At 38.7% G+C, this 25,757-nt stretch overlaps 1 protein-coding gene and 1 pseudogene across 2 annotated transcripts in view; one reads left to right on the plus strand and one right to left on the minus strand.

Annotated features, from left to right (window-relative positions):
- POLR2B (RNA polymerase II subunit B) overlaps positions 1-25,757 on the plus strand; it is a 54,665-nt gene that overhangs the window by 9,069 nt on the left and 19,839 nt on the right. The window contains exons 4-16 of the mRNA XM_079699721.1: positions 1,580-1,692; positions 1,818-2,037; positions 2,421-2,579; positions 6,193-6,357; positions 8,684-8,880; positions 9,044-9,163; positions 10,178-10,364; positions 13,768-13,911; positions 14,177-14,316; positions 14,414-14,525; positions 18,206-18,360; positions 19,245-19,443; positions 19,757-19,925. Coding sequence (XP_079555847.1) covers positions 1,580-1,692; positions 1,818-2,037; positions 2,421-2,579; positions 6,193-6,357; positions 8,684-8,880; positions 9,044-9,163; positions 10,178-10,364; positions 13,768-13,911; positions 14,177-14,316; positions 14,414-14,525; positions 18,206-18,360; positions 19,245-19,443; positions 19,757-19,925 — 2,080 coding nt within the window. The remainder of the gene's footprint in view (positions 1-1,579; positions 1,693-1,817; positions 2,038-2,420; positions 2,580-6,192; positions 6,358-8,683; positions 8,881-9,043; positions 9,164-10,177; positions 10,365-13,767; positions 13,912-14,176; positions 14,317-14,413; positions 14,526-18,205; positions 18,361-19,244; positions 19,444-19,756; positions 19,926-25,757) is intronic.
- Positions 556-1,089, minus strand: LOC307060266 (coatomer subunit zeta-1-like; annotated as a pseudogene). The gene has a single exon. The product of its transcript is annotated as a coatomer subunit zeta-1-like (transcript).

The following is a 25,757-nucleotide window of genomic DNA, read 5'->3' on the forward strand; positions in this document are numbered from 1 at the left end:
TTCCAAGGCTGGAGTCCTGGACAGTAAGAAGGAATGGGAGAAAATATTGAGGCCAGCATGTAGGGCTGCGGCTGAGACTTGATATGCCTGTCTCCACCCCCACTCATTCTGTAGAAAAGAATTTGCTCTCCCTCCCCTTGATGGGCTGTTGGGATGAAGGCAGGGTAAAGACAAAGGGAGGAAAACACTCAGCACATTCTTTCTCCTGCTTTGATCTGAAGTGTAGCTGCAGCCAAAGAGCACAGAAGTGGGGGAGAAAATATAGGGGATAGGAGAGCATGGGAGCATAATCCAGTTGAGAAAGGAAGAGGGTTCTTCCACTGCCCTGTGTCCAAAAATCTGCTGAGAGCTTTAGTCCCAAAACTGCAAAAAAGAGTGCGAAGGAACGGGAAATGTATACAGGTTTGTGGGGGAGGCAGCCACAGACAGGATGGAGATCTAAGGATCCCTGTGATCCCCGAGATGACCCTGAGAGCATTAGTTGGGGGACTGGATGAGAAGTCACAGCAGACGTGGATTTTTTAAGGGGGTAAGGAGCCAGGAACAGTGAGGTCTTCACCGAAGGAGTGACCACTTGATCTGTTCTTTGGCTGACTGCAGCACCTGAGACTCGGTCTGCTCTGTAAGGGGGACATCTCTCCCTTAGTGCCACCCGCTGTACCCCTTGCTGGGGATTGCTCTTTAGGATCACCCCTCAATCTACGATTTCATCCACCACGAAGAAGAACCCCTCTTGTGTTCTCCAGCAGAGCTCGCTTTTCTACATTTTTCCTCAGCATCTGGCTCAGTGAGTTGAAGAAGAGGCAGTTCAGAATAGCCATGAGCATCATCTCATTTTCGTATGAGCTGCCAATCGTATAGAAATAGAGATCGATACTGCTTTTGCATACCACTGTCAGGCCTCCCAAGAGGGCAGTTTCAGTGTCAGTCTGACAGGTTTTGTTGAAAGTGTTCTTTTCAAAGGCCTTTTGCTCCTTGACACTGGGGTAGCTGTCGTCACAGTAGTTGGCAAAAAGTATCTCCATCATTGTCCAGAGTCAGAATGGCTTTGACGGTGTACAAGGAGGGGTCCAAAATCAGTGCATCCATCTTGCCCCATAGCTGGTACCGATGTCTTCTGTACGTTTAATTGAAGAGATAGGTTTACTTTTTTTCTGTCTTCTGTTGATTAGTTTAGAACACGCTTCTAATTGTATGAATTTATCTTTTCTTTGTTTTCTAATAACTTTGTTAACCTGACCTAAACTAAGGAGAGGGCACATGAAACAGCTATACAGATCATTAATGCAAATCCATTTCAGTTGTTTGATAGGAACTCAGAGCTTAGTCTTTATTTACTTGTGATATATTAAATCTCCTTTTGTCTTCCACCTTAAGAAAGTGATGAAGTATAAAACTTGACATCTATGGAGTATGGATGTTGCCTTGGGAGAGTCACCATTTTAGTAAAGTGGATTAACTTTGGCATTTTCTAGAGCTGTTTCTACCTAAAATGTTAATGTTGATTAAAATGGAATCATTAAATCGTTTGTGGAAAAAAATTATTTACCCTTTTCCATTGTTTTTGTTTTCATTTTAGCCAAGATACTTGCTGAAGTTCGAACAAATTTACCTCTCCAAGCCTACCCATTGGGAAAGAGATGGTGCTCCATCACCGATGATGCCAAATGAGGCCAGATTAAGAAATCTCACGTAAGAAAGATATTTCTTTTCCAGCAGCTGATATTGAAATAAGATTCAGAAAATAACATTTTAGCCAGTGGAGAGTTTTCGTCATCCCCTTACTACTCACTTGTGATCTGCTGTTATTTTCAAAGGTACTCTGCTCCACTCTATGTTGATATAACAAAGACAGTCATCAAAGAGGGCGAAGAGCAGCTTCAGACGCAGCATCAGAAGACGTTTATAGGAAAAATTCCAATCATGTTGCGTTCAACTTACTGCCTATTGAATGGCTTAACAGATCGTGATCTTTGTGAGTTAAATGAATGCCCCTTGGATCCTGGTGGATACTTCATTATTAATGGATCCGAAAAGGTCTAGTAGCATTATTTTTTTTTAATTACCAAATGATGATTAAGATTTAAATCATGAACGTTGAAATCAAAAAGTAAACTTTTGTATAATCTGGAAGTAGCAGTTGAATTCTTAAGAAGGTGACAGCCGAATTTATATTAAGCCAAAACTTTGTTCAGTTGTAAATATTGGGTTGGTCAACCCAATAATATACACTAGAAATTTGGTCAGTTTGAGCTTATATGTTTTGGTGAAGCGTTTATGCAAAATGGAGTGTGTAAAGTTCAAGAATTGATGTTTCAGTGAGCCTATACAGTCAGACTGAATAAAGATGCAGCTTTCACTGTTCTTTCTAATTCAAAGACCTTGTCGGTTTTATGGCTGTAATTTTATTGTCCATATAGGTTCTGATTGCTCAAGAGAAAATGGCAACAAACACAGTCTATGTGTTTGCCAAAAAGGATTCTAAATATGCCTACACAGGAGAGTGTAGATCATGTCTGGAGAATTCTTCTCGACCCACCAGTACTATCTGGGTTAGCATGCTGGCAAGAGGAGGACAGGTATGGACTATTATATGCTATTTGGGTTTATTCCTTTTGGTCTAGTTTTGTAAGTTACCAGGCTGCATGTTTAGTCAAAAAGTTTTTCTGGAGCATATTATCAGTGTTGTATGGTAGGCATTTTATTATTTACTTATTACTGTGTAATAAATCACTCCAGTAGCAACATTTATCATCTCACAGTGTCTGGATGTGGATTAGCTGGGTCCTCTGGTCACAGGGCTGCAAACAAAGTGTTTGGGCTGCAGTCATCATCATAAGGCTTATTTGCATGACTGTCGGCAAGATCCAGTTCCTTGCTGCACGGCTCCCCTCCATACAGCCCCTGACAATATGGCAGCTCACTTGTCAGAGAGAGTAATTAAGCAGAGCCATAGAGCATATGAGCAAGGTGGAAATCACCATCTTTTATACCTTAATCTTGGAAGCAACATCCTATCATTTTTGCCATGTTCTTTTTGTTAGATACAGGTCAGTACATCTAGTCTATACTAAAGGGGGGACTACACAAGGCAGTATTAGTAGGCAGGGATCACTAGGCACCATCTTAGAAGCCACCTACCATAGGCATGTTACTTACAATAACGTAATCTAATAATAGCATTTCTTGACTGTTTGCTATGTGCCAATTATGTTACTCAGATTGCTTGATTTAATCTTTGCAACTATACTGGAAATTTGTTGTAATTAACTATTTAATTTCATGTACATTTTTGTTTGTAAAAATTTTAAAAATAAGTCATGTGTACACATTAAATAGTTCAAAAAAGTACAAAAAAGCATACACTATAAAAATTAGTCTTCCTTTGACCCCCAGATCTCTTCTCTAAGAAGCAGCTGGTTTTGATAATTTCTCATGAATCCATCCAGAAATAGTCTTAATTAAAAAATGCAAATGGGGGCTTTCCTGGTTGTACAGTGGTTAAGATTACGCCTGCCAGTGCAGGGGACACAGGTTCGATCCCTGGTCTGGGAAGATCCCACATGCCGCAGAGCAACTAAGCCCATATGCCACAACTACTGAGCCCACACGCCGCAACTACTGAGCCTGCATGCTGCAGTTACTGAACCCTGCATGCCTAGAGCCCGTGCTCTGCAACAAGAGAAGCCACCGCAATGAGAAGCCCGTGCACCGCAACGAAGAGTAGCCCCCGCTCGCCACAACTAGAGAAAGCCCACTCGAAGCAACGAAGACCCAATGCAGCCAAAAATAAATTAAAAAATTTAAAAAAAAATGGGAGCATGCTATACACACTGTTTGAACATTGCTGATATCTTTTAAAAACAGGTTTAGATCAGCAGTTGATCATTGTTTCTAAGCTGTGATATTCCATGCATAGATATAGCATAATTTATTGAGCCATTTCCCTTGTGATGGATGTTTAGGTTTCTAGTTTTGTGCTCTTATAACAGTTCTGCAGAGTCTAATGTCACTTTAATAAGTTTTATAAAGAAGAAGAACTTGAACATTAGAGAGGTTTAAGTGCCTGAAGTTAAAATCCTGTGTGGAATAGGTGTTTTAAAGAATTAAAATGGTTTTTACCTGTGAATGGGGGTAGAATGGGGCCCAAGTACAAATGTTTGGAAAAGATCCCCAGGTTATTGTGATGTGCATTCTTTGTTGATAAGCATTGGCCTGGATTATGGAGGGCAAAAGAAAAGAAAATCGTCTAGATTTAGTGATAAGTTTGATATGAGGATGAATCAGTTAAGATTCTTCGGTTCTTTCCAAAATTTTCATTTAATCAATTTAAGAATCGGGCCTGGGTGTCCATGTTGCTGTTGTTTTTAATTCCCCAGAGTACTCTAATGCAAAGCCAGAGTTGAAAATCACTGAGCAAAAACACAAAGTCTTTGTCTTATAATCATGGGAAATAAAATTAAAAGGATGATATTTTAAAGGGAATGAAGTGAACGATCAAGGTGTATGGTCTTTATTTTGTTGAAATTCAGTATACACGTATATTTCTGTGTAGGTTTTTTGTTTTGACCTTGCCACTTGGCTTGCGGGATCTTAGCTCCACGACCAGGGATTGAACCCAGGCCTCGGCAGTGAAAGTGTTGAGTCCTAACCACTGTACCACCAGGGAACTCCCTCTGTGTAGTCTTTTTAATTTTTTTTAATTCACAGACAATTGTTCATAATGATTCTGTTGACTTGGACGTTGTGGCTAAAAGATGTAGCCAACTGCCCATTCCCATACTCTGTGTGCTTTCGGGGTGCTTTGTAGTCAACCCTGGCTAAGTATGGGACAGTTGGTATCTCACAACTCCTTGTATCCACCAGGCTTTGTGTAATCATTGCGAAGGGCTTCATTACGCCCATTAGTGCCCCCAGTAGCTATTTTAAAACAATCTGAAACCTTCCCTCACCTTTCCAACTTTACAAATTACTTGCCTTGGGCCTTGAGGCTTTCTGGCAATGGAGTGAAATTAGGATTCTCAGCCACTGAATTTCCTGTATTTTATTAGGCTCCTAAAGTGTGTGCACCCAAAAAGATGACTAGTCTGCCTGAGCTGCCAACATTGTGATTATAAGTATCAGCAGCACGTGGGCAGCCGCGAAAAAAATTCTATCGTTCTCTCCTGAGGTTCTAGATAAAATAGAGAACGTCCAAGAATTGATTTTTAGAAAGAACCTAGTGAGTTCAGTTTTAGACAAAATGTTTGGAGGGGGCGTGGTGCATGGTGTAGGCATTCTTTTTTAATGTTTTGTGTATTCTGAAAAAGGTCTATGATGAAACTAATGGAATAATTGAAAACTAAGTTGAAACAGCCAAATGGCACTTGGGATGGGAGGGTTGAGAGTACAGGAAAAAGGTCAAGATGAAGATTTGCCTGTCCTTTATGTAAAGTTGTTACTGAACATCCGTGAGATGGGTTAAGGTTTCTAAGGAAGGAGGCCTGAAGTAGGAGGAGGAAGACAACAGAAACTTATTAGATGGACCATGATAATGTAGGGTTATGAGGCCAAGAAAAGATAGAGTTTGATATTGAAAGAAAGAAATTTGATTAAAATTGAGAAATCAGGTGTTTGTATGCCAGTGTAGTAACTTTTTTCACTTCTGTGTTGCAATTAAAGAGGGAGAAATTGGAAGAGAATCTTATGTGAGAGAGGCTGTTTGTTGATTTTGAAATATTATTCATATTTGGAGATATGTCACAGACCAACTCTGAGTTAGTACTTATTTTTCATTCTGAGCTTTTTTCCACATTTGTCTAGCTATATTCTCTCTTATTTTCCCCTCATCTATTTCTTTCTTCCAAAATTTTTAATTGTTTTGGTTGAGGGAAAGGACGGGGGGTGTCTGTGTTCATACCTGCAGCCAAAGGTCATTTCCAAATACAGTCTGGAGCAGTTCTAGAGGATCTTGGCAGACAGAGAGTAGAGAATGGAAGTTCTCTCAGGTTCAGATGACCAGTCTATCCATCAAATAAGTAAACCTCTTGCAGTGGTTTTTGAAAAGCAGCCATAGGACGTTCCTTAGAATATGAAAGGCATGCCTCTTTTGAAATACCTACAATGAACATGTATATAAAATGGTTCTTGTGATGTTCATGTATGGCTATAACGTCTGTATTCTCATATTCTAATGATTTTTTATTTTTCTAGGGTGCAAAAAAGAGTGCTATTGGTCAGCGCATTGTGGCAACCCTACCATATATCAAGCAAGAAGTTCCCATCATTATTGTGTTCAGAGCATTAGGTTTTGTGTCTGACAGAGATATTTTAGAGCATATTATTTATGATTTTGAAGATCCAGAGATGATGGAAATGGTAATGTGCAAGCAAAATATATTCATAGTATTTTTCAAGAGGTTTAAAGTTACTGACTGTTGCTAATCCAAAAACAGTAGAAAGCTGCTCTGAAGATCAGTTTAGCTGTTGCAAACCCCATGCTGTTTAATGTGTAGTGAAAGCCTTCAGCCCTGCCTTGGCTTCTTTCTTATTTATTTTTTTTAAAGGCATATAAATACCAGAATTTAATGAATTAATTTTCTGTTTTACCTTTTTTTTTTAACACCTTTATTGGAGTATAATTGCTTTATAATGATGTGTTAGTTTCTGCTTTATAACAAAGTGAATCAGTTATACATATACATACATCCCCATATCTCTTCCCTCTTGCACCTCCCTCCCTCTGACCCTCCCTATCCCACCCCTCTAGGTGGGCACAAAGCACCGAGCTGATCTCCCTGTGCTATGCGGCTGCTTCCCACTAGCTCTCTATTTTACATTTGGTAGTGTATATGTGTCCATTTGGCTTCTTTCTTGACAATTCTCTGTAAAATCGACATGAAAACTAGAGGCAGTCAGAGTTCATTGACAGCAGCAAGAAGAAACAGTAGTAAGGAAAATCGTAAAAGCATACTAATCTGATGCAGTTTAGTAAAAAGGGAAAATGTAGTTGATATCTTTTTTTTTTTTTTTTTTTTTTTTTGCGGTACGCGGGCCTCTCACTGTTGTGGCCTCTCCCGCTGCGGAGCACAGGCTCTGGACGCGCAGGCTCAGCGGCCGTGGCTCACGGGCCCAGCCGCTCCGCGGCATGTGGGATCTTCCCGGACCGGGGCACGAACCCGTGTCCCCTGCATCGGCAGGCGGACTCAACCACTGCGCCACCAGGGAAGCCCGATATCTTTTTTTAAATAACTTTTTATTTTGAAATCATTTCAAACTTATAGAAAAGTTGCAAATAACCCCTGTATACTCCACCTATTTTCAGCAGTTGTTACCTTTGCCGCATTTGCTTTAGGATTCTCTTTATCTATATATACACATTGTTTTTTTCTGGATCATTTGAGAGTAAGTTTTAGGCATCATGCCCTTTTACTCCTAAATACTTCAGTGTATATTTCCTAAGAATCAGGATATTTACTCACATAATCATAGTATTACAATTTTTAAAATTGGTACTTCAGTGCAGTACATACTGTTAACTTGGAGATCTTATTTAGGTTTATGTCAGTGGTCCTGATCATGTCCTAATGGCATTTCTTTTTTTTCCTGGTTCAAAATCCAATCCAGGATAATGTATTGCATGTTGTTTTTATGTCTCCTTAGTCTCTTTTAATCTTCCTTTGTCTTTTTCCTTAGTGTTTCATAACACTGAAGTTTTTGGAGAGGATACGCCATTTATTTTGTAGAATATCCTTCAATTTGGGTTTTTCTGATATTTCCTCATGATTAGATTCAATTTATGCATTTTCTGGCAGGACAAATACAGAGATCATATTGTGTGCTTTCCAGGGCATCACATCAGGAGTCACATGATTTTATTTTGTCCCATTATTGGTAATGTTAATTTCACAGTGCCGTCTGTTAGGTTCCGCCACTGTAAAGTTATTTATTTTTGTGGGAAGGATTGTTGAGTCTAGAGAAATATGCATTTCCTTACCAATCTTTTCCATTGATGATCCTTGGCTAAGGAGTAGTTGATATTCTTAAAGTTGTCCTGAATCATTCAGAATCTTTAAGACTACAGACAAATAAGGTAAAATACAGGCTAAACATCGGTCACAAAGAAAGGGGAGTATAGTTATTAGAGTATTTATTGATATGGTTACATGACAAAAATGGATTCTGGTTAGATTTTTACTTTAAGTTTTTGGCAATAGTCATATGCTTTTTTTTAAAAAAAAACTTAAAGATAATAAGTATTTAGATACTTAAAAGATAACCTTTTAAACCAAGGCTGAAAACAGTATGACACATTTATTCATTTGAGACTTAGTAAATTTTAATTTGAGTGTTAAACTTCTCTAAATTGATTTTAGATATTTGAAAGGAACTTTTTAAAGCCACTGTTCATTAAAATGTAAAAAACAAACAAAACATCCCCAAGACTCACTGTGCTCTGTTATAATGGAATTATTTGTATTTTTCTGGAAAGTATAATTGTGCTGATGAGTGGGTTTTTTTCAGAGGTCCCTAGATCTCTAAGGTGTCTTCAAGTTCTAAGATTTTGTGATTGCTTGAATTTCTAAAAATGTTTGCAGATTCAGTTAGGTTCATAGGGATATTTAACATAAATTAAGTGACAGTTGCCTTATTTTAAAGTAAAGATATGAATTTGAAAATAATTTTTATTTAAATTAACTGATAGGTTAAACCTTCTCTCGATGAAGCTTTTGTCATCCAAGAACAGAATGTCGCACTAAATTTCATTGGTTCAAGAGGGGCAAAGCCTGGTGTCACCAAAGAGAAAAGAATTAAATATGCAAAGGAAGTATTACAGAAAGAAATGCTCCCTCATGTTGGCGTCAGTGATTTTTGTGAGACCAAGAAAGCTTATTTCTTAGGGTATGTCAAATTTCATTGTTTTAAGTTCTTTGCCAAGCTGTGGTTGAGATAAAATTTTTCTTAAAGCTAAAAATGTCAAAATTGATGTTTTTAATGTATAAGTTTTAAAAAAATCCCAAACCATATGCTTTCTTTTTTACTTCTTTCTTTTCTTTTTTTAAAGGTACATGGTTCATAGGTTGCTGCTAGCAGCTTTGGGTAGAAGAGAATTAGATGACAGAGATCACTATGGAAACAAAAGATTGGACCTTGCTGGACCACTACTTGCATTCTTATTTAGAGGGTAAGGAATTACAGAATGATACTGTTAAAAGTAGAGAGATTTCACTTCAGATTGTTTATTGCACTTGAGATGCTAAACTATCTTGGCATCCATATTGGGTACACATGAAGTTAGCTACATTCTTTGCCACTTGGCTCAGTTTAGTTCTATTGATACTTCATATTTGAGAATTTCAAGATTGTGAGGAAATTTATAACTTGTTTACATTTTCTGTACAAAGCATTTGAGAAAGCTGAATTATTGCCTTGATCTTCTAAGTGCTGATACTGGAATTTTTTGAATTTTTTGTTTTTTTGTGTTTTTTTTGCGGTACACGGGCCTCTCACTGTTGTGGCCTCTCCTGTTGAGGAGCACAGGCTCCGGACGCGCAGGCTCAATGGCCATGGCTCACGGGCCCAGCCGCTCCACGGCATGTGGGATCTTCCTGGACCGGGGCATGAACCCGTGTCCCCTGCATCAGCAGGTGGACTCTCAACCACTGTGCCACTAGGGAAGCCCTGGAATTTTTATTAGTTCTGCTTTGCAGTTTATAAAAACACAAAAGCTGGAAGGAAGTCTATCAAGATATTAGCAGTGGTTGTCTCAGTATTGGGGTTATATGTGATTTTTATCTTATTCTTGATACATTTTTATATTTTTCATATTTTCTATAATGAACATATAATACTTCTATAATTAGAAGAACTTATTTGTAAAAATAATGTGGGCAATTTAATACAGAAATAATATTAGCAATGTTTTGTACGTGTTCGGTTATTTATTATGTTGTATATTAGTGTTTTTCAACCTCATTTTGTTATCGCCCCACTAAGGGGCCTCTTTTGACTATTTTTCTCTAATTGCTTTGCTTGTATATGTTTATGTACCATATGTACGTCTGTGCTTTTTATATAAAATGTAATAACACTTCCCTCCCTCTACCTCAACCACTTGTCGCCCCCTTGTGGGCAATATTGTCCTTGTTAAGCATGCATATTGTAGACCTTTACATGTTTAAAACATTTTATTGGGCAGAATGTTTAAGAATTTGCTTAAAGAAGTACGGATCTATGCCCAGAAGTTCATTGATCGAGGAAAGGATTTTAACTTGGAGTTGGCAATTAAAACAAGGATTATATCTGATGGCCTAAAATATTCTTTAGCTACTGGGAACTGGGGTGACCAAAAGAAAGCTCATCAAGCCAGAGCTGGAGTATCTCAGGTAAGGATGTTAACTGTGACTACAGGTTTGATAAAAAATGTTATGGGACTAATAGAATCTTTCATTCACTAAATGTAAATTGTTTTGCCTTTTTTTTTTCCTTGGTCAGATATAAAAGTACTTGGGGGCTTTTGAATTATGAAAGTGAAATTTTTCTTAAATTAGCTGTTAGCATTACTAAGAGAGATTTAAAAGTTTTGACTTGCATCAAGATATTTAATGAATTCGAGTAGCTTCTTGGGAGGTGAGACAGTCCATGTTTGTGAAATTTTTGTCTTTTTTTTTTTTTTTTTGGTGGTTCGCGGGCCTCTCACTCCTGTGGCCTCTCCCGTTGCGGAGCACAGGCTCTGGACGCGCAGGCTCAGCGGCCATGGCTCACAGGCCCAGCCGCTCCGCGGCATGTGGGATCTTCGCGGACCGGGGCACGAACCCGTGTCCCCTGCATTGGCAGGCAGACTCTCAACCACTGCACCACCAGGGAAGCCCTGTCTTTTTTTTTTAATGCTGTAAATATTCTTTTTTAATTAATTAATTAATTTATTTATTTATTTTTGGCTACATTGGGTCTTTGTTGCTGTGCGCGGGCTTTTCTCTTTAGTTGCTGTGAGCGGGGGCTAGTCTTCATGTGACGCGTGGGCTTCACGTTGCAGTGGCTTCTCTTGTTGCGGAGCACAGGCTCTAGGTGCATTGGCTTCAGTAGTTGTGGCACACAGGCTCAGTAGTTGTGGCTCACAAGCTGTAGAGCACAGGCTCAGTAGTTGTGGTGCACGGGCTTAGTTGCTCCATGGCATGTGGGATCCTCCCAGACCAGGGATTGAACCCATGTCCCCTGCATTGGCAGGTGGACTCCCAACCACTACGCCACCAGGGAAGTCCCAGTTTTTCTTTCTTAAAAGCTCTGTATTAGAAGCTGATACCCAGAGAATAAATGGGCATCTACTTCCTTTTTTGCAAAATGTAATACTTCTAACAGTGATTTCTCTATGTTGGCCTGTTGTTATGTACAGTGATTGCAATAGCTACTCTCAGGAGGGGTAATGGGGGAAACCTTTTACAAAAATGTCTCACTAGGTATTTTTATTAATTTTTTATTTTCATATAAGATTGAAATTTTATAGTGTATATGTCTAGCTTTATGGAGGGAATCTCCCCCTCTTTTTTTTTTTAAAAACTAGCCTATACCAGCACCACCTGATTAGTTTGGCATTCAGACACCAACTTTAAGCTCCTGATTCCCAGAAACCTAGATGCCTTAAGAAATTCTGGAAGGATGCTTATAGCCCAGTTAAATTTCTAGTTCCTTTTAGTTTAGTAAGGATTTGTTGAGTCTACTTGGTGTTTGTGATGCTGGGTTCACAGGGTTGAATGAGATGCTCTTCTAGCCCTCGAGCTTACCATCTATTAAAGGAAACATTCGTCCGTGTACAGCTCATTCTGCCTTGAGCTGAATTATGATAAATGCCATCCTGCCAATTCAGTTCAGTGTGTGTACTGGGACCTAAGATGTGCCAGGCAGTCTGTCACACATTAGAGATACAAAAATGAATAAAACATGATCCTTGATCTTCAGTAGTTCACAGTCTATACTCATAGATGTAAACAGATATTACAACATGATACAGTGAGTATTAAATGAGAGCTGTTCACACCTGCTCTGTGGGAATGCTGGAGAAAGGCATTTAGCACTGTCTGAAAGGGTGAAAAGAAGCGTTTTCTTTAGGAGGTGACACTTGAGCTGAATCTTGAAGGGTAGTTGGGAAATAGCCCAAGTCTTGGAGGAGGGTAGAACCAGTAGCTCATAGGAAAACTGGAGAAAATTAATATCCTGAACAAAGGGACAGGGAGGAAAGAGCATGTGTATGTGGAAGGAACTAGAACATTCTTGGGTTTTCAAATCAAAGTGGGAGAGTTAGGAAGATGGGGTTGGAGTGGAGAGCTGGAACACCTCATAGAGGGGAGTGACATGTTCTTTTTTGCTTTTTAGGTAGCTTCACAGTAATTGGCAGTGTGGAGAAAGATTTGAGAAGGGCAGAGTTGGTGGCAGAAAGATTGTTGCAACAGCCTTAGTGAGAAATAATTAGGGCCTGCACTAGAGCAGTTTTGTAGAGGTGGAGAGTGGAGTCAAATTTGAGAAATATTTAAGAAGTAAGTTTTGTAAGACTTTGTGACTGATTAGTTGAATGATGGAAAACTCCACAGAGTAGAGAGAAGAGAACAGTTCTTCCTGGTGGTGGGTCGTATGTCTTCTATGGAAGTGGTAACATTTCACCAGGCAGAGCAGAATGGGAAAGTACATTCCATTCTGTGGCAGTAGCGTGGTCAGAGTTGTGGAGGTGAGAGGGTGTTTGGCAATGTGGATGGAGTACAGGAGTTCTGGAGACTACTGGTAGGGGAAGGTCATTTGGGGCTTCATTGAGAAGAGCTTCAGAGTCATGCCGCTCTAGTTGGAGGGGAACTATTTAATATTTTTTAATTCAGTGAGTGATGTGAACTTATCTATATCTGTGTTTTAATAATTCTGGTAACTGAGGAGAGTAGATTGGAGAGGACATTACAGGAACTTACGAGCTGATGGCAATAGTATAGGTAAGAGGTAAAGGGCTGGTTTATTGCTGTGACATTGGGAATGGTTTTTTGAGAAAGTTTGAAAATAGAGTTGACAGGATATGTTTATTGTTTATTATATGTGAAAGGAGGAAGTCAGAGACAGAAATATCTTGAGATTTCTAGATTGGGAGATAAAGGGAAGGGTGATGCCATTAACAATGATAGACTTAGGAATAAGAAGGAGGATGGGTTGTTGTAGGGCTGGGGAACATGGTGATTTTGTTATTAGGTACATTGAGCTTGTGTTGCTTGCTTTATATCCCTCTAAATATTATCTTACTCACAAGTATTACCTTGCTTAGTGTTCTGTAAGTACTGAATCTCTGTGTTGGATTTAGAGGCCTCAGCCTGGGAAAAGTTCTGGGATGGATTAGTGGTGTCTGCTGTGGTCAAAGAAATGTGAGTTGGTAGCGTATAAGACTTACTGAGTGCCTAATGTATGCCAAGTGTACTGTTCTAGGTACAGGGATACAACAGAGAACAAAACAAATAAAAATTCCCCACCCTTGTGGAACTAACATCCTAGTGGTTGGAGATAGACAGTAAACAAAACATTTATGTGGCATGTTAGAACTGTATGTCATATATTTGCCATCCCTGCTGTAAGGGTCAGTTAAGTTACAGGGGTGAATAAGATTATCCAGGGCAGGATGGAGAAAGGAGGGATGGGGACACTTGGACACTGAGTGGATTATATGTAAAAATATGACTTTGCCTCATTCTAATATTTGCCAAAAACGTGATAGTGTGAGTAACCGAAATGCCCAAGCTTTAAAGATTTACTATTGTTTTCTAGGTATTAAACCGCCTAACTTTTGCATCTACTCTTTCTCACCTGCGTCGTTTAAATTCTCCCATTGGTAGAGATGGCAAGCTAGCAAAACCAAGACAGTTGCATAATACGTTGTGGGGAATGGTGTGTCCTGCTGAGACTCCAGAGGTAATGCATTAGAATTTATGTTCAAGACAGAAAGTCCAACAGTAATCATGTAGGGTATAATTACTTTTATAAGTAATTTTTTGTTACTTATAATTACTTTTAATTTTATTTAACTGTAGTATAGTTTAGAACTAAGATATTATAATTTTGTTCTTAGGAAGTAAGAGTACATTCTGAAATCAAATTGGAGGAAAATGTTTGTGGAAAAGAATTTGGATAGGCATGTTAAATCAGTATGAGTAATATGTACTTTATTTATTCCAAGGGCCATGCTGTAGGACTTGTGAAGAATTTAGCTCTGATGGCTTATATTTCAGTTGGATCTCAACCTTCTCCAATTCTCGAATTTTTAGAAGAATGGAGTATGGAAAATTTAGAAGAAATTTCTCCTGCAGCTATTGCTGAGTGTGTATAAATACAATTTTAAAAAAACTTGTTAATCTTTGGTTATAGCTTATTATAGGGTTACTAAGTACAGAATGCTTTTGGTTTTGCATTTTAGTGCAACCAAGATTTTTGTTAATGGCTGCTGGGTTGGAATACATAAAGATCCTGAACAACTTATGAACACTCTACGGAAATTGAGGCGTCAGATGGACATCATTGTGTCTGAAGTAAGAGTCCTTAATTACTTAAGAGGACATGATCTCTGGGATTTCCAAACGAGGCATAAAGACTAGTGAAAGTTATCTTTGCGTTGGTATCTTTCTTGAACTGGTTTCCTTTGAATTGTAAAGCACATTTTCAAAAGTCTAGATGATGTTTTGAGCTAGATTTAATTATAAGGTATTGTTTGCTTTAATGCCTTAGATACACGCATCTAAAATTTTGACATGTAATTTGGTATTAAATTATATTTTGGAATTCAAATTACATTTTGAAGTAAAAAATTCTTTTGAGAATCTTTTTGTAAAGCTGACTACAGTGCTTTTAAAAAGCGAGTGAATATCTCTGATTTCTCCTTTGTCGGAATCCAGAGATTCATTCATGAAATGTGATACACCTCTATTAGACTCCTTTATGTTTAGGTGGATGTTGAAGTGCTCTGGGATTAGGATGGATTTTTTTTTTTTTTTTTTTAGTTATCAAAATACTGTATGAGCTTTATTCCTCCCCAAAATAGGGCTTTTGCTTTTAGTGTACTGTATTGAGGGCTGGGCTCAGGCATTTGATTTCCTCAAATCTACACCTTTGGGTCTGTCTTGGAGAAAGTGGGTTTGGAGAGAAACTGTAACACACTTAGGCTGACCTCCTGTCTATGTAGCAAAGCAGAGAATCGAGGTTTGGCTGCTCCAGGCCTTCCTCTAACAGGCAAACCCTGGATTTTGACCCAGGCGTATTCATGGCTTGAAGAAGTCAGGAACAGCATGCTTCACTTGAGTGTGGCGGGCAAGGCTAAGAGAAAGCCTAAGAACCAAAATTGGTTGTGTTTTTTGTGATTGAGAACTTTGTTAATGCCAGGTGTTTCTGCTGAGAGCTACCTTTAGGTTTTCTGTCTTCTCTAGGATAAAATTAAATTCTTCATGCTGTTTTAGGCCTCTTTACCTTTCCATGGGCCCATTCCCTCAACCTGGAATGCTTGTGCTCCTTGTCACCCATGCCTCCTCAAACATGGGTAATAGGGAGAAGGGTTCTTATTACTTTTTTTAAGGTAAATCTCACCAATTCTGCAAAACTCTAGTGTTAACTCTCGTATCCTTCAGGATATTTCACCTGACCACCCAGTTTGATTTAGACCAGAGGTTGGCAAACATTTTCTTTTCTTTAAAGGACCAGATATTAAATATTTTAGTCTTGGTTTACCTTACAGTGTCTGTTGTGTATTCAGCACTGCTGTTGTAGTAAAAAGTAGCCATAGACAATACATAAATCAGTAAAACTTTATTTAAAAAAAATAGATGGCAGGTGAGGGCAGATTTGGCCTGCAGGCTGTTTGCTGAGCCCCTGATTTAGATCTATCTCTGTGACTATATGTGGCATATTTTCCTTAAATAACTTCTGACAGAATGTTTATACCAGATAGTAACTGTTGATTTATTTGCCTACCTCACTTACTAAACTATTAACTTCTCAGAGGCAGGGAACATGTCTTAATATGACTTTGTATTTTCAGTTCTGAGCATGGTGCCTGACATGTAGTGTCTCACACTGAGTGAGTGAGTGTTGAAACTATAAACGGACCCTGTGTCCTTGGACTAGGCTCTTTAATCTCCTATTGGAGAGTGTTGTTGGGAGCTTCTTAGTGGGAAAATTGTGTATATTTTTCAGCAGTCTAGTACTTTTTCTTTTCCTTCATATTTTCTGATAATCAGAGGTCCTCATTTTACCCATTTCTAACTTTAGCCTTGTGTTGGACCTGTTAGGCTTTCCTGTCAATAGTCCTCTCAAGAACACCTATTTCCTTTGGAACACAAGATACTGTTTGGCCTTTGAGGTGACACAGCTCAGTTTATGTCTTCCTGTTAAGACAAGAGCTATATTCTATTAACTGTATTGTAATATTCTATATTCTATTAGGAATTCTCTAAGGATTCAAGGTAAGCATTTGAGAATGCTACTCATGGTGTTTTTGCTCATAAACACAGTGTTTCATCTCAGATTATTTTCTAAGGACAGGAAGTGGGCTAGGAATGTGGGACTTATCTTTTTCTTGGCTTTTGACTCTTTACTTTGGGAGAACTTGGTGTTTTTGATCAAGCTTTTATGATTTACTATCATTTTAAAACTGAGTAATCCAAACCTTTCCTTTCTTAAATAAACCCAATCTTTTCTTTCTTTCTTTTTTTTGGCTGCATTGAGTTGCTTGCATGGTTTTAGTTCCCCCACCAGGGATCGAACCTGGACCCCGGCAGTGAAAGCGCGGAGTCCTAACCACTGGACCACGAAGGAATTCCCCACCCAATCTTTTCTTTAATAAAAGTATCCAGATGTGATTTCACTTTTTTGAAGTACTTTTGTGTAGAAATACCAATCTGTTTTTCCATTTCCCAACTCATTGGCAATTCATTTCTTAGTTGACTTTTAAGATTATATATTAGATCTAGATAATTTACTGAAGATTCTTATTTGTTTACTTACTGACTTATTTCTTTTTATATTGGCACTTCAGATTCTGTAGTGCTTTTATTTTTTATTTTTTATTTTTTTACGTTACGTGGGCCTCTCACTGTTGTGGCCTCTCCCGTTGCGGAGCACAGGCTCCGGACGCGCAGGCTCAGCGGGCATGGCTCATGGGCCCAGCTGCTCCGCAGCATGTGGGATCTTCCCGGACCGGGACACGAACCCGCGTTCCCTGCATCGGCAGGTGGACTCCCAACCACTGCGCTACCAGGGAAGCCCTGTAGTGCTTTTAATATTATGTTCTTTATTGTAAGTTTTCCCAAAATATTTTTGATGTTTTCCAGGAATATATTTTCTAGCACTATCCAGTAGAAATATAATGCAAGTTACATATGCAATTTATGTTTTTCTAGTAGTCATGTTAAAAAAGTAAAAAAAAAAAAGGGAATTCCCTGGTGGTCCAGTGGTTAGGACTCTGCACTTTCACTGCCAAGGACGCGGGTTCAGTTCCTCGTCGGGGAAGTAAGATCCCATGAGCCATGCGGCGTGGCCCCCCCAAAAACAGAAATAGATGAAAATAATTTAAATATATTTTATTTGACCTGATATATCAAAAATATTACAATTTCAACATATAATCAATGGAAAATTATTAATGATAAATTTTATTTTATTTTTTTATACTATCTTTGAAATCCAGTGAGTAGTTTATACTTACAGCATATCTCCTTTCAGAATGGCCACATTTCAAGTGCTCAGTAGTGACGTGTGGCTAGTGACTGCTCTGTCAGAGAGCTAGACTATAAACCATTTGTCTTATAGGTGATTGTGAGAAGTCAGGCTTATTACTGGGAAAGCCTGATCAAGGCAGAGTGATATAGGGCTGGATATTGAAAGGTTACACGTGTGAAGTACATGTAATTACCAAAGAGGGAAAGCAAGAAAATAAGAAATATACTAGTATTTGTGATATCAAACATATATGTTCTTCATTTTAATTTATTTTGCATGACATTATTACCACATGTTGTTCAGCTTTATAATTACCAAGGTTAGATATTTATCCTATATAAAATTTTAAATTATACCTAGGTTTTTAGTATATTGAACAATGATAAACTAAGATCTATTAATTTTATTTGATAATTTATCAATCCTATTGTATCTTTAGCTAAGCCTTAATGATACAGAGAAAATAAAAGTTCATGAGACTGTTTTGTCTTTTTATGTATAGGTTTCTATGATAAGAGATATTCGAGAGAGGGAGATTCGGATCTATACAGATGCAGGCCGTATTTGTAGACCACTTCTTATTGTGGAAAAACAAAAGCTACTTTTGAAGAAGAGGCACATTGATCAATTGAAAGAGAGAGAATATAACAACTACAGGTAAGAACATGCAGTTAGAAAAAAAGTTAGATATAATTCACATGCCCTAAAATTAAGCATTTTAAGCTATGTAGTTCGGTGGTTTTTAGTATAGTCACAAGATTGTGCAACCATTACCACTATCTAATTCCAGAATATTTTCATTGACCCGGAAAGAAACTTTGTACTTATTAGCAGTCACATTTCCTTTTTCTTAATTTTTGTTATCAAGTAAGAGACTTTTAGGGTTTTATTTAAGCGTAAAAGTCTTTGTGACATGGTAAAGACTACCTCTGCTACTAATAAGAAATAACCTCTGTGCTTTCACTGTATGGGGCATGGGTTCGATCCCTGGTTGGGGAGTTAGGATCCTGCATGCCGCATGGTGCGGCCAAAAAAAAGAAAAAGAAATAACCGATGTGATATAAATAATGTATAACATAATATGAACAATATAATAATTAATTTAATAAAAAGAATCTTCTACAATTTATTATTAGCAATATATGAATGCATATGTTTTTATTGTTAAAAATTCAAAAAATAGGTGTAATAAAAATATATAAAAGCCCCCAATTCACACTCTCCTTTTCAGAAGTAAATACTGTTACCAGTTGGGGTATTTGTTCTTCCAGACCTTATTTTTGTTTTTATATACTCACCCTAGCCCCACAAGTAGGTTCTTTAGATCAGAGCAGAGCAAAACAAACTAACAGTAGTTACAGAGCCATACTTTATGTGTATTGTTCAGTAACTTGTTTCTTTCACTGTTAACAATAATATGCTTATTTTGGGACTCTTTCTATGTGAATGCATACAGATATAGGAATATTCTTTATTAAGTAGGAAGCCTAGTTAATTAAAATAGTTCAGGAAGTAAGGAAATTAAATGAATTCTTTTTTAGTTGGCAGGATCTTGTGGCCAGTGGGGTAGTAGAATATATTGATACTCTAGAAGAAGAAACAGTGATGCTCGCAATGACCCCAGATGATTTACAGGAGAAAGAAGTAGCTTATTGTTCCACATATACGCACTGTGAGATTCATCCATCAATGATTCTTGGTGTCTGTGCATCTATTATTCCTTTTCCTGATCATAACCAGGTTGGTAGCAGTTTTTGACCATGCTTTGTGAGGAATTGGGGGAAGCAGAATAAAAATTAGAGATTAGTCTGTAGTTTTTTCTGAAAGAAAAGCCTTTTAGTGTAAAGATGATGAACTACAGCATTTAATATGCTTATTCTTGTGTTTGACTCTTAAGAGCCATAATTGATTATTCCAAATGGCTATCACTTATGTTTCGGAAAGAATAGGAACTTTACCAACCATATTTCTGATTTATGAAGTACCCTGTAAAGTCTATTTATTTAGAAGTAATTAAATTTTCACCAATTCCACTTTTCATTTCTACCTTCAGTCCCCTAGAAACACATACCAGTCTGCTATGGGTAAGCAGGCTATGGGGGTTTATATTACCAACTTTCATGTTCGTATGGATACATTGGCCCATGTTCTCTATTATCCTCAAAAACCACTTGTGACTACACGGTCAATGGAATACCTACGATTTAGAGAGTTGCCAGCAGGTATGTTGAGTTTTGTTCTACATTTTTTAAGATCCTGCCATGCTTAAGACACTTTTGTGGGTTCTTTGGAGGGTTAATAAATGCATATGACACACTCTCTATTCTCTTAGAATTTATAATGTGGTGGGAAAACATGAGCACAATTTAATAAAAAGGTAGATATGTGTAAAGTGTTACGATGGAGGTATAGATTCCTTTGGAAGCACAGAGTGAAAGAAATGATTGATTCCTGTTGGAGTCTAGAGCCAATTTCATAGGGGAGGTAGCATTTTGGACTAGAGTAAAGTTGATGAAAGGGTATTTGAATTTGAGAGATGGTTTGAACAAGGTCCTGGGTGCATGAAGGCAACTGTCAGTATTTATGTCAGTTTAATATGGCCTGAGTGGAAATGCATGGGAGTGATACTTGGTCTCATAGTGTGGAGACAGCAGGTTGAATTTTATTTGGAGAATGAAGAACTATCCAGCCTTTTTTTTTTTTTTTTTTTGTGGTACGCGGGCCTCTCACTGCTGTGGCCTCTCCCGTTGCGGAGCACAGGCTCCGGATGCGCAGGGTCAGCGGCCATGACTCACGGGCCTAGCCGCTCCGCGGCATGTGGGATCCTCCCGGACCGGGGCTCGAACCTGTGTCCCCTGCGTTGGTAGGCAGATTCTTAACCACTGCGCCACCAGGGAAGCCCTATCCAGCCTTTTGAACAAGGAAGTAATACAGTTACAAATTCATTTTACAGTATAATTCTGGCAGTCACGTAAAGGATCGATTAGAGTCAGATACGGTATTAAGTAGGGAGGTAACTTAGAGGTTCTTGTAGTGGTCTAAGTGAGAAATGGTAAGGTCCTTATTAAGACATGAAAAAGTGTAAGGGCCTGAGACACCTGTTGGAATACACTTGTTAAGATTAACACTTGATTACTTACTGGATGTAGAATGATGAAGAGAGGGTAGAAAGGAATTAGAAATATTGTTGGTGTTCCTGGCTTGGGTGATCAAGAGAGAGATACTATTAATAATATTGGGAGGATGTTAGAAGAAAGAAGAGGTTTTCTTTATTTATTTTTTAAAATCAATTTTTATTGGAGTATAGTTGATTTACAATGTTGTGTTAGTTTCTGCTGTACAGCAAAGTGAGTCAGTTATACATATATCTACTCTTTTTTAGATTGAAAGAAGAGGTTTTAGATGTAAGATAATAAGTTCAGTTTTCAACATGCTGATCTTGAGTTGCTGCCAAAACATCTCAGGAATGATCCTCCAACAGTGAGTTGCAAATGTGGTTAGAAAGAAGGTCAAATCAAGAGCTGTGAAGTTTTTGATATATTAATGATAATTATAGATTACTGTGAAATTGCTGAGGGAAAATTCAGAGTGAGAATAAAGCCAGAAACCGTCAGAACTTCAGGCACCAGGAAAAGAAATCCAGAGAGGAGATTTGAGATGTAGCTGATAAGGAGAAGAATCAGGAAGTTGCAGGAAGAGATTCTCAAGGAGACTGGACAACGGGTAAAATGGTGCAGAGAAGTCTGAAGGGTATCAGTGTTGAATATAAAGGAGACAGCTTAGTTCTTTGGCAGAGTTGTTGTCTTACCGTATTATTAGCGGAATTTTGGCTTTGACAGTGGATAACATTGTTTAGTAAAGTTTGCCTTGTAAATAGTGGCTTTAAATTATTTACTGTAATAGGGGATCTAACATTTTGATAGCAAATTCTCAGAGGTTAGAATGATTTATTTTCAAAGTCTTCCACAAGGGGTTACTATTGTCTAGAAAAACAAAATCTGTTACGTTGTCTACAATGTGCTGGTATCTTTGGGCTATACTTGCAGTGCTGTGTTTTTCTTCAGCATTTAGATAATAATTTTTTTATGGCTAGAGAAGAAAAGAAACAGGTGAAGGATTGGATTTGAAATAGAATGTTCCTTTGGCACTGATACGAAGTGGTGAGGGCATGGCTGGTAGGGACTACAAGCCTTTCAGTTCTGTTATTGCTTCATGCCTTAATATTGTTATCTATCTATATTTTAAAAAACTTTATTTTGAGATAATTTCAAGCTTACAGAAAAGTTGTAAGACTGTTACAAAGAACTCCTATATACTATTCATCCAGATTTCCTAGTTCACATTTTGCCACATTTGCCTTATTCTTTCCCTTTCTCTTTCTTCTTGAACCATTAATTAATTAATTAATTAATTTATTTATTTTGGCTGCGTTGGGTCTTTGTTACTGTGCACGGGCTTTCTCTAGTTGTGGTGTGTGGGATTCTCATTGTGGTGGCTTCCCTTGTTGCGGAGCACAGGTTCTAGGCACGCAGGCTTCAGTAGTTGTGGCACGCGGGCTCAGTAGTTGTGGCACGTGGGCTCTAGAGTGCAGGCTCAGTAATTGTGGCGCACGGGCTTCTCTGCTCCGTGGCATGTGGGATCTTCCTGGACCAAGGCTTGAACCCATGTCCCCTGCATTGGCAGGTGGATTCTTAACCACTGTGCCACCAGGGAAGTCCCACATCACTCTTTAATTCTTCAGTGTATGTTTCCTAAAAAAGACATTATCCACAGTACAACCGTCAACATCAGGGGGTTAACACTGATACCCATCTAGCCAGCAGCCCCCAATTCAGACTTTGCCAGTTGTCCTCATAATGTCCGTTATGGGTCTAGGGTCTAATCCAGGATAGTACATGTCTCTTTAGTCTCTTTAATCTGGAACAGTTCTTTAGTTTTTCCTTGTCTCTGTGACCTCCACATTTTTGAAGAGTCCAGTCAAGTTACTTTATACATTATCTCTCAATTTGGGTTTGACTATTCTTTCCCCATGATTTATATTCAGGTTATGAATTTTTGGCAGTACTAGCATAGAAGCAGTGCTGTATTCTCAGGGCATGATATCAGGAAGCACATGCTATCTCTGTCCCATTATTAGTAATTTTAACTTCTGTCATGTAATTAAGATGGTGTTGTCAGGTTTCTCCACTTTTTATTAATTATAATCATTTTGTACTTATTAGATAAGTAATAAGTTTTTGTGAAAAGATACTTTGAGATGATGTGAATAGCTATTCCTTGTCACACTTTCAGTCATTAATTTAGCAGGTGATTATTGCCAAATGGTGATTTTCTAATTTTATCATTCCTCCGTGTTTGATGTTGAAATTGTCCCAGATTTTCCAATGGGAGTATCTTCAAGATGACTCCTGATAGGTCCTCATTGTTCTTCAAGCACTTCCTTACATTTTGCCTCATCTTGTGCTTTTCTTCCCCTAAACTTGGACTTGGTCATTTCTCCTTTTAGGATAAAAGAATAGTGTGTAGAAACCAAAATCTGGGTGGTAGGTGTGCTCTTTGCTATTATAATATCATCATTTCTAGGTCCTCTCGGCTGTTGGAACTAGGAAAATATATGTATGCGTATACCCCTCCCCACCTTTATCTATTTTTATATCTCTATATACTAAAGAACCATGAGTTCATATCAATACCATATCTCCCATCCCAGTACAACACCATAGTGTTTATTTTAGAATTCCATTCTCTGACAGTGAGAAACCTGGCTCCTGTTGTCCTCAGTATATTTAGTTATTTGCTCAATCTATTGATGTAACCAATCTCCTGACCATCGTGGCTGAATTATTAGCTCTGGCCCTGCCTAACCTGCCAGCTGCATTGGCCAAATTCTGAGCCCTAAGGGGAAGGGGCTAATAGGGTTATCTTAAGGAATGTCTTTGGATTAGTATCATTCCTATTTCTATAGAGTACTGTTTCTTTGGTTGACATCTTCTGGGAGCAAAGATCCTTGTGACAAAAGTTCACCTTGACTTAAAGTGGGTCAAGATACTTAGAGCCTCCTTACTGCTGAGCTGAGGTTTGAAGTAGGTGGGGACAGAATGGCTGAAAGGGTTTGAGCCTGGCTGACAGGTGGGTTATAATCCTAGATTTTATAGTCTTTGAGATCACAGATACTTTTTTGAAGTTACTAATATTTATTGAGCAGTTTGTGTGAACCACCACCCAAGGCACCTTACACGTTATTTCTAAGCATCATAAAAGCTTTGTGATGTTTTTTCACCTACAAAATGAGAATAATAATAATACCTGCCTCATAAGACTTTTGTGATGATTAAATGGTTAAATCCACTTAAAACTCATGGCTTAGTGCCTAGCAGTTAATAAGGGAGAAATAAATGTTAGCTGATTAGTGATAGTGGTGGTTGTATCATCTCTGTTTTACAGATGTGGTGACAGGATCAGAAAGGTTATTTGCTCAAAGTTTATACAACTTAATTTGAAAATCCAGAATGTAAACTCTGGTCCTTTTTTTTCCCTTTTAGACCAGATGTACACCTTCCCCCCATTTCACTTTCTTGTGCTGTTTCCTCTTCACTACATTGTTTCTTGATTTGGGGCTTTTAAGCTAAGAAGAAAATATTAGACATATAATTCAGAAGTTTACTGTTTTTAGTTAAATTTAGCTGATCTTTCAGACTTGCCCAGATACCTTGGATAAAGGTTGTAGGATGGAGGGTGTTGCCTCCTGGGCTGTAGTTGATATAGCAAGTGTGGGCGATCCAGGGATTGTCACCCGAGAGGAGGAAAGCCCCACAAAGGCCAAGACAGTTGAGCACCTATAGGCTGTCACCTGGAGAAGAGGAAGGGCATAGATAGCGCTGCACAGAAACATGAGGACGTGCTAGGGAAGTCTTGCCCATTCCATGTATCACAGATGTCACATATGTCCTGCTCCTGGCTCCCTAGTAGTAGGATCATATCACATCTCCCAAGACCCTGGGATTTCTGCAAATTCTCGACTCTTTTCAGATCCCCCCCTGCCATCAGGATCCTGCATCTTTTTTTTTTTTTTTTTTTTTGCGGTACACGGGCCTCTTACTGTTGTCGCCTCTCCTGTTGCAGAGCACAGGCTCCAGATGCGCAGGCTCAGCGGGCATGGCTCACGGGCCCAGCCACTCCACGGCATGTGGGATCTTCCCGGACCGGGGCACGAACCGTGTCCCCTGCATCGGCAGGTGGACTCTCAACCACTGCGCCACCAGGGAAGCCCAGGATCCTGCATCTTTATGTACTTTTTCTGCGTTATGCAGCTTGACTATGTGTGAAAATTAAAATTCTTCTAGTTTTCTCAGACAATCCACACAAAAGAGTGGTGACTAGTGTGGATATTACTAAAGATTCCTTAGAGGAAATAATTTAGATTTCAGGAGTTTTCATTGCACACCTGAGGAGAGACTATTTGACTTTTCTGATCTCTGAAAACTCTTCTTGGCTCCCTGCTATTGGGTGCTTTATCTCTGGTCCTTCCCAGGAAGGACTCGGCTTCCTTGACACTGCCTTTCCCTTGGAGTATTTCTTACTCCCCTTCCTCTCCCAGCAGAGCATTTTAGTTTTTCCTGCTCCAAATACAGGTACACAAACCCATCAGGGTGCCCAGAACAACAAATGCCCTCTTGTTACTATGATCCTTCTTTAGAGAGCAGTCAAGGTTATATTTAGCACAAAGTGTTTCGTGTTATCTCTTCAACAGAGCTTGCAGTCTCAGATTCATACAGGCTTAGGCAAGATTGGTGAGTAGGTGGAGCTGAAGAGAGGTTTGCCTTTTTGCTGAGGTTAGCCCTATTCAGCTTCAGCTGTGGTTGTGATGTGTACGTGCAGACCCAGTGATGCCAGACCTGATTTTTCAAGAAAAGCTTGAAATCTAAGCTTTAGTGTGAATTTATTTTTTAAAATGTTTTGATCAGTGCATTTAAAATAGCTAGTGGAAAGCTTTCTATGGCACAGCGGGCCATAGAAATGTAGTTGTTGAGGAGCAAATGTGGTAGGGAGGAGGG

The sequence above is a fragment of the Hyperoodon ampullatus genome (assembly GCF_949752795.1).
Source record: "Hyperoodon ampullatus genome assembly, chromosome: 1".
Classification (NCBI taxonomy): domain Eukaryota; kingdom Metazoa; phylum Chordata; class Mammalia; order Artiodactyla; family Ziphiidae; genus Hyperoodon; species Hyperoodon ampullatus.